This window comes from Bombus terrestris, chromosome 13 (assembly GCF_910591885.1).
Source record: "Bombus terrestris chromosome 13, iyBomTerr1.2, whole genome shotgun sequence".
Lineage (NCBI taxonomy): Eukaryota > Metazoa > Arthropoda > Insecta > Hymenoptera > Apidae > Bombus > Bombus terrestris.
In genome coordinates, this window is record NC_063281.1 from 13,587,108 (window position 1) to 13,599,192 (window position 12,085).

The following is a 12,085-nucleotide window of genomic DNA, read 5'->3' on the forward strand; positions in this document are numbered from 1 at the left end:
TGTAAACATACCAGTCTTTCGATTGCCTATTTCCTTTTTCGTTTATCGTCGAACGAATTCGAAGGTGTATCGTGCTTCTCTCTAGTTTACTATCTAATCAGTCCATAGAAGTTCTGAGAAGCAAAGGCTCGTGGACGTAATCGTATCGGTATTTGAATAATAATAACCGACGATGGTACGGCTAATAACACGTAATTACTTCCTCTTTGTTAATCAATTGTAAACACGCACCTTTCTATCGTGCGTTTTCCCTTTATACGCACATAGCTGTGAATCACGAAATTTTATCGCTCTTCCGCCTAATTAAATTCTCGCTCCTTTTTATTAAGCTTGTAAGCTTTTTGTTAATTACAGATAAGCGAGGAATCAAACGTTCCTGATAAAACGCTGAAATATTTCTTCCCAGAGATACCGTTTACATCGTAAAGTTTCAACTTTACACGCAAGCGTTGGTTTAAGTTAAAAAATTGTATCTTTTTACGAGCAATCGGGATTTGAAAGTGACGCAGGTTTGTCACGTTTCTGCTTGTAAGAAAATAAGCGCAAAAGTTGAATAGTTAACCGATAAATATCATAGCCGGGCGTCATTTAATCGTCATTTATCGTAGATCGTCGACTACCAGTGATCTAACAATTATTTCTGCGTATTTTCTGCTATTTTTGTGATCTCTTATCGCGCTATCAAACTTCCGTAGACATCACGATACAACAAAGAATATCTGTTTTCTTCGATAAATGCTCCGCTACCGTTCGTTTAATTGCTCGATATAAATAATATTAAAGATTACAGATTATTCGAGGAATTTCGAATTAAGATTGTACGACGTAGAAACAACGTTGTAACGATGGTATGTGGAATGATTTCCCGTCTAAAAGCAGATCAAGACGTAGAACAGAATTTTTCTACCCGACACTTATCTTTTTAGGAAAACCTGATCTCGGAATGAACCCCGCTTACGCAAATAGATGCCAAACGGTCATTAGATAACTCTCGCAACGAAGACTATTATTTTATTCTTATTTTCTTTCCTTTCTCTGCAACGTCATCGAATCTCAGATCGCTTGCATAGATTACTTTGAAAAATCTATTTCCTATTAACCGTTACAAAATTACTATCTCGTGCATTATAGTAGAGTATCTCCTATCGTCTTTCACGAATCCAGATTCTTCAACGTCGACATCCGACATCGCACGAAACGCAATTTCGTTCGATATATTACTCGCGCCATTTGGAAACTAATCTGTACTTCCTATATCGGCTGCAAAGCACCTACTTCACCCTTCGCAATCCTTAAGGAAGATAAATCGCCGAAGGAATTTTTAACGATGATCCAGCGGCAAGTGCGAAAGAGCGAAAGAGCGAAAGAAGGGGAAAGACGAGGACAAAGAGACGAAGAGGAGGAGGAAGAAGAAGGAGAGAAGGAAGGGGCGTGAATGGAGCGCCTGGTGGAAGCTTCAAAGGGCGCTCGTGCGCGTCAAGTGCAGCCCCGGCCTGTGCTCCCGGTGCAACGACCTTGAGAATTCGGCCTCGGGTGCGAACGTTTCGAAGGCGGTTTCCTGCGGGTATGCACACGCTCCTATTGCAGGGCACACGCGCGATTTTATGAAAACGGTCGTTAGCTCGCCAACGGCGCGTAACCATGACGTCAGTCCGACATGAACGCAGTCTGCACTCGACGAACCTGAAACGTATTATTTTTCACGGCACTTCCCACACCAACGATCACGCTAGTCTGCGATCCGTTCTCGCGAACCAACTTCCAATCCAATATGTATCGTTTTATCGTTCCTTTCCGAGAACTTATTTCCATACGTAAACGAAATATTCCATTTTTCCCTTTTATACCGTTGATCGATAACTTTGCCCATCGTTTCGCACGTTGAACCTATAGCGCCGGTATTCCTTCGTAAAACATTTTGCCAGCAACGTTATTACGTTTGGTTTGAAAAAGAGAAAGATAATGAATATCTAGGAATACTCGTGAGAGAATGCGACGATACAATTCGATCGATTAACATCGGTATTAACGCGGTATCGCGTCTTCGACTGACAATGAGTAACGTGCCACGAAAGAACGCACGGTGGTCGATCGGTAATTTGTAACCAGAAGGCGATTAATTCCGCGTTCGGGCGGCGCGCGAAGAGCATTCCAAGACGATCGCGTTGGTCCATTAAAAATCGCGGCCTAACGCGAATTAAAGCAACAGAAACGGGCGTATCGGGTACGTTGGCATCGGGGCGACAAAAATTCGAGAGAAAGAGAGAGTAAGGAAGAAAAAGACGCAGTTCGCATAACGAAGCAGTCAAAGGCTAAAATTAGCGGCTGCTCCTGACCTGGGTTTCGATCGCGTATAACTCACAGTGTCAAAATGCGAGTCAAATCTCGAACGCGTGCCTACGGAATGCTTTCCGTGGCGCCATTCTAACGGCCGACCGCGTTTCTTCGCGACGAACCGGTCGTGCCTCGAGCCCTAATGCAGATCGTGATCTTCGTCGATCGATTACCTCCTTCCCGCCGCTCGTTTCTCCTTCGTTCCTCTTTCACACGAACAACAAGAAATATTTTAATAAACCAACGGCATAGCTTCGTTATTAATAATTACCGCTTCTCGATCTGACGTTCAACGATGGGATTCGATTCGAAACGCAAGCAAATTGAAACTTTTACCTTTTATCATATAGAAATAAAGTGAACGCAACGAATGAAATATCGAATCATTTGTGTTTTTTCCACGAACAGAACGAGTTGTATTAATACATTTTTCAAAGTCCTTAATTATCACAGTTGTCCTGCTTCGCAAGATTGTCTGAGCGTTTACAAATGTAATAATTGGTGGGAAACATCGTCCGGAAAGAAAGGCAGGATGTGGCACGGTTTTGTATTTTAATTCAATTACCTTCCGAGTAGTTGATCTTGATACCTAACGATACATAATAAAACTTGATACATGAACGTGTTATCGTTCATGTCGACAGGACTTTAATGGACGATCTTACGAGCACCTTTCAAAATGTCTAAAAACGATGATAATTCTATAGAGGAGATAAATAAATAATTACGCGAACGGGCTAAAATGGTTAAATTTAAATGGCTACTACGATAAATAGCGAAACGAAGGAAACAAGTCCGTTTCTTTTGGTCGTTGTATTCTTCTCGACTATTTTCCTCGTAAAGTCTTGTAAAAGTCAAATCCACGATCCATCGGTCGACCGTTTCCTATCAGCACGTGGCCGCTTTTATCGCTGTGGCGTTTCAGTAAAAAAGAATCAGTGGACACAATAGCGCTTAGAAATACAAGAGGGAACGATCCGTGTGGTAAGTACGCACGAGGAGTTTTAGCGCACGAGGCCGAGAGTGAGAATGAAAAAGAAAAATACACCGCGGTGAACTCAGAGGTGCAACGAAACGTATCGCGTTTGCGAAGCTAATGCTACACGCCTACCATAGGCGCCAGCCTTAGAAAGTGGTATGCAAGCGTCTGATGAGAGTGCAAGTCTAACGCCAGCTTTAGCCATCAACGAGCGTGTTGTTCGGTTCTTTGACGAAGAATCAAGAACGGTACGAGCTGGTTTGTCCGTAAAACGCGAAAATATCTGGTCGCAAAAATTTTATTTTACATTTTTTACTTACTTTTTCACGTAAAATTACCTTGTAAACGATAGTATCACATTTTATCACTCTGTATAAAAGTTTATGAATTTTATCATATATATATATATATATATATATATATATATATATAATTAGAAGAACGTTAATACACAACAAAGGAAGGATGTAGCGAGCGCATGAAATTAATTATCGTAAACGAAGTGAAACGTGATTCATTATCTATCAAGAAATAATAGTTAATTAATTGTCAGAGAAATACGGTTTGCTTTAGTCTTTGATCAATTCTAAATTGCAATACATAATTTTTCAATTATTCCTCTTAATTGTACGCTATTTCTATTTCGATCGTCGCACAGATCTAACGATCGATTTATTTCGACGGATAGAATCTATTTCGCTTAAAGTGTCCCTTTAATCTAAAACCGTCCGATGTTTATGCAAAGAAGAAGCAGATTTTCGATATTCCGAACTAATATGCCGAACGAAAACAAACAGTTATTTCTACTTCGATCGCTCCACTCCCACGCGATTATATTTGATCGTTCGCCATTCCTACATTGCAATTTCCAAAAACGGTGCTTCAAGATAAACAAATCGGTGCTCGTTCGCATTAAATGGTTTGTGGAGATTAGATGGTAAAACGCGTGATACAGAATTCGTATTTCTTTATTATTTTATACTACGAATGCCTTAAAAATTCTACATTGGCAAACCCATTTCTATATTTCAAAAACCCATCTTAGAAGAATGTAGGATCGAGCCTGAATCAATCTTGTTTCGAATCTGAGCGAGACTTATTTATTCTTGGGCCAACGTGTGAGCGTAATCAAGCGGATTAGGTTCGAATTAAATTCAAATTGCGTTGAATTTATTCTCCGCTATTGAGTTGAATAGCACCTATTGATTAAACGTTGCTTTTATTCGCGATTAAATCTTGAATAGTACTCGATTCGACATTACGAGGATATATGCAGGTACAGTGGAAGACGTTCGTGTTTAGCGAGACTAATGTAACGCCTACCATCAAGCGCCCGCCTTAGAACTTGGAATGTAAATCCGCGAGGGTCTCGCCTAAGCGCCGGCTTCGATACACGCGGCATCGATATCTGCACGCCCACGCGGCTCTGCAATCACAGCACGTCCTGCTTATGCCATCAAAATTGCTGGACAAAACGGTGTATTAACATTCACCGACCGAACCATCGAGGAAACGTCTATTTTTGTCACGATTCTGATTCTACGCGTGCACGTGTTTATTGCTTGATTTCGCTTCCCTTTCATGCAGAATATTTCGATTCGCGTGCGGTTTATGGTTCTGTAAGGAGATTATCGAAGAGAATGAAGTTGCGATACGCGAAATTATTGGACCGCTACGATCCAACGACAGTCGTGACTTTGCGTTAAATAATGTGTCGGGTACGCAGAAATTTTATATGTTAGAAATATAACACACGTAATACGTAGATAAGCGTAAGATACGCGACGGCAAAGTTGATCCATTTATAACGTTATTAAAATAAAAAATAAAAGAAGCTGATGTCTATTTAATATTACGCGGCACTTTATAAACAAGTTTTTCTTTCATACAAGATCTACCCGCTGCCTTCCTGTTTTACTCCTTGTTTCGTCATTTTAATGAAATTTCAACGAAGCTTGACACACGATATAAATAAAATGTCAGGAGTAAGTACTTGTCGGGTACGCAAACTTGAGCTTATGTCGAAACGCCCACAGGCGGCGATAGGATGATTGCCTCGTTTTATAAGAATCGATGGGAATTCAGCACGGTGAAAGTGCGTTTTCAGAAATATGGTGAAATCCCGCCTTTTTGTTGCCGACGACTTGCAGTTTCGATTACAGTGTACGTGCACTTCGAATATTCCACGAGACTCGGCTACCCGGCATAGTAAATTTGTCTTGTTACGCATCGATTTCACGTGGAATATTTCAACGAATACTTCGAATGCTATTCACTTTTTTGTATACGGATTGGTTCTAGAAACTGGGCCACCTGTACTTCTGTGGAATCATGCCAGCTCATTTATCGATGAAAATGATCATTTATCGATTAAAAATTGTCCAACTATTAGAAATTTATATATACGCGAATGCTATCCTTGCGAATATACGAATAACGTAACAGTCAAAGAATTGACGCTTTCTGTAATTAAGGGCGTAATTACGTAGAACAAGAGATATTAATGTCATATTTTCAGACGATTAGCCACAATTATACAATAATACGAAATTATACAGTAAACGAAAAGAAATAAAAGCACATCCAATCATCTCGTTAGACTCGTACTTATAATTTATCTAATTACAACTGTGAATAAGCGAAACGTATGTAAGTGCTCTGTATCTATTCAAAATCGACGACTTACACCGTCGTACGTTCCAAAGCAGGTCCATTCGATACGTGAAATTGTATGTAAACTGTACGATTTCCATGATTTTATGGAAATATATATATAATTATAAACCTATCGATATTCGAGCGTTTCTCAGAATTAATATTCATATTGAGATTTTATTAGAGCAGTTATTTCGCTGTTACATGTTTTTCAATTATAAACATACCAATAACGACTCGAATACGACTAAAAGTTTTACTTTTATTTCTATATTTAATCGTCAAGAAATCACTGCTCCGACTAATCCCAAAGAGACGATGATGTATCGATAACTTATTAAATACGTGCGCGAAAGGAAGGACGAGCGTGTATTCTATTTCTATCAGGATAACATCCTTAATGGTGTATTTCAAAACACGTCACTTCCACGAGTGCTTATGAAAATAGCTGTACAAGCGACCCTTAATATATACTTGCGCGTATCCCAATTATACGCATATATACATATAAATTGTTATGCTTCACGAAATACATGGAAAGAGCAAAACAATAGCCAAATGTAATGTTAAAGATTAACTAAACTAAGATTGCTACTCTCCCTTGTACTTTATTTATTTCGATAAGGCATAGAAAATGTTTCAAGTTAGAAATAGATTTCTCGCAGCACGTTTCGACGCGGTTAATGATCAATGATCTTGATCCGTATGCGAGATCGTTTTATACCGAGGAATAATAATTATCGTGAACTTCAATTTTTTCTTGAAAAAATGACGAAACAAGCGTAGATTACACATGCGATTATCGGTATCGGTTTTATGATTCTTTGTAGCTTGCTCCTAACATGTTTCCATGTGTTTATAATTTTATTATCATATTTATTTTTGAATCATCTGATATCATCCGTTGCCAAAATAAATTCCACTGATAGCGGGTTCCAATGCTATTTTTAACCATATAGAAATAATTTACTCTTTATACGGATGATAAATTTTCTGTCATCCGGACGAACACGTGTTTAACGAGAATTTTTATCAAGAGTACATAAAACAGCCATATAAAGGTCATAGGAATCCGTTTACTCTAAAAACATTCGCACCGTTATTCGCGAATTGAACAATCGACGAACCAAATTTCTCTTTTTAATCCAAAGATCAATACAGAATCGAACCACTCAGAGAAAAAGTATTAAACCGAACCAGTAGGAATACGCTGCAAAAGAAGTACCTCTATTTTTATCGTCGTATACATATTTGCGAGCACGTTTTTTCGATCGAGTTCTTATCCAACGTATACTACGTCGCTCTATTATTCAGATAGAGCAGCGTTTAGAATGTTAAATATCAAAGGGATTTGCATATCGAACATAGAATAATCTGCCTTCGATTCGATTTGAAAATAGATCTACGTCTATTATTCGTTCGTTATGCTGTCCACGTTTGTTATTTTCGCTTAATTTTAAACAACTGTATAAATAAATTGATTCACGAACAAATCGATGATGCCTGTCGTATTACGATGGATTCTTATTCTCGTTATTACTTTGATATCATTCGGATAAAGTTTTTAGACACATTTCGCGTGATTCGTATCGAGTATAAGATTTAATATCTAATAAAATCACGCAACGGGAGGAAAACGTTGGCCGATCTGACGTGTTTTGTTTGGTTTTTGTTTAAAACAAAAAACTCAGTTTCAGTGAACTCGCATACGATGACCTTCGAATGATTCAAGGGCGTGTAATTACAGGAAGTGCAAGCTTCCAACGTATCCAGTAAATAAAATGCAAAGACAACTTGATTTACGTATACGCAAATGAATCTAGCCTTTTTGCCAAAGTAAAAAACGGATGAAGCTTAACCTTGAACTAACATTGAACGAAAGAAAAGCTTTGCTCTGCTGATCTTGTTGATCGAGTGAAACAAAAAAAGAAAAAAGTAACGAAAAAACATTCCTTGTTGCGTCTACACTTCTTAATACTGTCATCCGCTAAGTCCTGTCTTTCAGTGATTGCTTTGTCGGCACATAATTATTCAAATGATTCTACATATACAGAAAAAAGTGGAGTTTAATGGAAAATAATTGTATACTAATAGCGGTTAGTGATAAATAGCTATATAATTGTGGATGAGAACATGAATTTAGAGGTAAAGTCATTTTTCTTATCATTTCGATACTGTAATCTTCACATCGTCATAAAAAGACGATGATTATGCATGAGCTACCCTAATGATATAAAGTGTCACAGAATTTCAGAATATACCGACATTTAAGTAGGAATATATTTTAGGAGGACAAAAGTTCTAGAAGATTCTTTTGCTCTCTCATAACGAAGATCGATAGTTATGATAATAATAATTAACCTGAGTATTTTAATTAAAGGAAAGGAGCGTATTGATGAATTGTAAAATAAATATTCTCAATGATAACCGTAATAACGAATATGCAAGTAATATTTAACAATAAAAATCGACATGCATGTTCCAAACAATTTTAGAAAGATTTTGCTTCGGTTTATGATTTTGTGGCGTAATCGTGTTGAAAGAGAAGTTTACTTTGCCGGAATAAAAGGTTCATAGCACTAATAAAGGATCATATCCATGGTAATAGGAATCAACGTAAGTACTCCAATTAACTCGTTGAATAGGCTTTAAATAGGTATTGCTCTATTTTAAATGCTCTAAACGCGGTGATATCAGAAGACAGATTCATCGTTTTACAATAAATGTGTCAATTGCAAAAGCAACTATTACCAATATTATTTTAATACTGTGTCGATAGTTTAACGAAATCCAAAACATTATATTTATCATATATACGTTTATCAGTCAAAGATCAGTCACTAATTCAATTTCTATTGGTTATCGGTCCTTTAAAACATATTTTGTTCATATCTTGACGTCACATGCAATTTTCCAAAATGACGATATATATATAGCATGGAACTACTGAAATGTATGCGAATAAAAAGAATGGTTTAAAAAAGTAAGTTACGATTCCGAAGTCCAAAAGACACCATTGTGTGTTGAAAAATTTCAAGAATTCGTTACCACCTTGTTTTCTGTTATGTTCGCGTGAAAACAGCCGCCGATGAAGATAATATAAATTAAAAAAATCCCGTACACGAAACGCTGTGAAAAACGTCGCTACCAACATATAGAAACGGACAACCAAACACACGTTAATGCAAACATCGAAACTAATCGCGAACCAAATCGAAGGACAAGAGGAGGAGAAAACATAACCTGTTACAATTATTGAGCATCATTGATTCGTAGATAACTACGTTTGGACAATCCGAAAATAAGAACGATATCAGTGTCCGATAAGATGAAAGTACGCAAAACGTAAAAACTATGAATGTAAATAAAAAAGTTTATCTATATCGATTTCTCATATTCCGAGCTACGTTTTCTTTATATCGTTTCATGAAACGTACAAGAGGAACGTGGTAAAACGTAGCGCGAAAAAACATTTGGTTGAAATCGATGTAAAACCTCGCGAAACACGACGATGTCTGCTGCATAGGAAGCGATGGAAAAGCATTGGTTCGTAGTCACATGGTGGCCAGCCAGTGCAAAACGCGTGTACGCGTGTTCTCGTCATAATAAACACGTCTGCCAGCACAGTAGCAGCGCTGGTTGACGTTAGTAAAAATACGTAAAATTTAACCGACTGTCGCCGAACACATCCGAACGTAAATTATTCGCCGACGCGTCACAGTCGCCCCAAACAAATAGCAAAAACCATATACTTGAATAGGAACGCGCGTGTCAGAAAAAGTACGTTAAATATTTTTGAAAACATCTCGTCCATCAATGACGATCGCGCGAATAATATTTTTATGTTTCTTTGCACCACATCGAAAATCAGTTAAATTACAGCATCAAATCGAACGCGAGCGCGAATGTGATCGAGTAAAAACGCACGCACATAGACACACGCATGCGCGGCATTAAGTGGCTAACCTACTGCAACTTAACGCACTGTGTCCTATAGAGAGGTAGTCGAAACGAAGGTTATTTCCGTCGCGACGAAAAAGAATGCAACGACGATCGAAGAAATTAACGAGTTTAATCGGTAGAGTAAGAAACGATCGTATGACACCAACCTGTCGCTCTTGTCGACGACCGTCAGAGTAGCAAGCTCCTGGAGCGGTGGTTCCGCGGAGATTCCCTGCGCCCTCTGCTTTCTAGGTCTTGGTTTGGTCGGTGTCAAGGGTGACTTGAAGGGAAGCACACTGAGAAACTTGTCGAGGTGACTCCGTAACTCTTGTATCTCGGCATCGCGACGACAGAGAAGCGCCTCGAGCTCTGTGATCTTCTCGTCCTTGACACGCAGCAATTCCTGCAGCTCGCGAAGGGTGCCCATAGCTGTGATCGTGGTCGCTCCGGTGACGTTCGAAATGGCCCTCTGGCCGGCCGCGGCGACCACGGCCACGGTGCCGTGCGTCGGCAGCTGGGAAGCGTCCTCCTCGTCGGCGAGCCGCTGCTGCGTCGACGAGAAGCACAGGGAGTCGAAGCACACGCGCATAGACACGCAGGCGTCGCCGATCGGCACTCTGCACTTGGTACCCTCGTCCATTCAACCCGAACGAAACTACCGCGAGAAGAGAACAGGGCCTCGACGAGGAGCACGACCCGGACGGTGCGTCGTCGGCTCGCTCTACTCCACAATTCCGCGCTCTCCAATGCCGAAGGACCAACCTCCTCTCCACCGTCTCTCGTCGCGAACTACCGCGATTACCGCTGTCTCGCTCTTTTGTTCTTCTACATCGTTCTTTCCCTCTCCCTCGCTACTCATCCCCACTCTGCTATTACAACCGATAGCTTTCCTCGTTGCTCCATAACCCCTTTCTCATTGTATCCCACTCTATCGATCGTGCTCTCGCTCTATAATGTCGTCTCTTCTTAACGTTGCTTGTCACCGTTTCTCTTTTTCTCACTCTCAGCCGATTTCTCCTTCTCGATCTATCGTCTGCGTTCTTCGAATCGTCTATCTTCCTCGCGCGTTCTCTCCTTAACGTCGTTACTGCTCTTTATCCCTCGTATTTGTTATCTTCGTTAAGTCTTTCAACGTTTTCTCTTTCCTCTCGTACTTTCTCGTTCCAACGTTTGATATTTCTCGCTTGGATGGTATTGATGATCGTTTCTCTATTCTACGATACGCGTTATTCTATTCCATTCTCCTTTGAAATGCAGCGTGATGCGGGGGATACAGAACCGAGTCGGCTCACTCGTGTTTCGACTCGACTCGACTGCCATCGTTCGCATCTATCCTTTTTTTGCATAGCATTGCGTGTAGCTTCGTTTCTGCCTTGCGCTTCAACACGATTCTTCACGATAGTTCAAATTTATTCTTGGATTGCGCCACGTGACTGGCGCGCCATCTGTACTACTCTTCTCCGTCAAAAATGCTCCGCCGACACAAGCGAATTGTTTATCGGCTGCTCATACCAGATCATAAAAAAAAAAAAAAAAAAAGAAAAAAAATACAACTATAGTCAAATCAAATTCCTTCCTCTATTCGCTTCTTTATGTAGTTAGCGTTTTATTTAAATCTATACAGTGTTTTTACTGCTTCTATCGTAAAACTTATACATATCTGTGTAATTAATATCTTATTTTTTCTTCTATTTTCTAATAACATTGTTCAAAAATATTCTTTCCCTAGATTCCAGTGGTGAAATTGTTCGCGATATCGATACAAAATGTTTTAATGTACTTTCGCATCATAATTTCCCCGACATTATTGTACGTATCGTTGTACATTGAAACAACGATGCCTTTTTATTTACTTTGGATAAGAGTGACTGCATTTTTACGACACACTGCTTGCACATCACGCCACGCAGTGGCTGCATGGAATAATTTTCATAAGCCGTGATTTTATCTATGTCGGTAATTCAGTGCAGCCATCGTCAAGGCTAATAGCGGATTTCAAGTTTGATAACGAGGCACATATGTATATAAATGAAGTCTTAAACGATATATCAAGTTCCTTAACATTTCCATTTTATTATTTTCATTTTTATTTTACTTTATACTACGACCGTATATCATGAACATAATTCCTTGTAAAACAAATAAGGATAAATCGAGGATATGTTATGATATGAC

The 12,085-nt window shown here is 39.3% G+C and overlaps 1 protein-coding gene across 1 annotated transcript in view; it reads right to left on the bottom strand.

The window, feature by feature from the left end:
- LOC100628631 (cGMP-dependent protein kinase foraging) overlaps window positions 1-11,294 on the bottom strand; it is a 55,111-nt gene extending 43,817 nt beyond the window's left edge. Inside the window, exon 1 of the mRNA XM_003400304.4 lies at window positions 10,078-11,294. Coding sequence (XP_003400352.2) covers window positions 10,078-10,550 — 473 coding nt within the window. The 5' untranslated portion in view covers window positions 10,551-11,294. The remainder of the gene's footprint in view (window positions 1-10,077) is intronic.
- Between the last annotated feature and the right edge of the window lie 791 nt (window positions 11,295-12,085).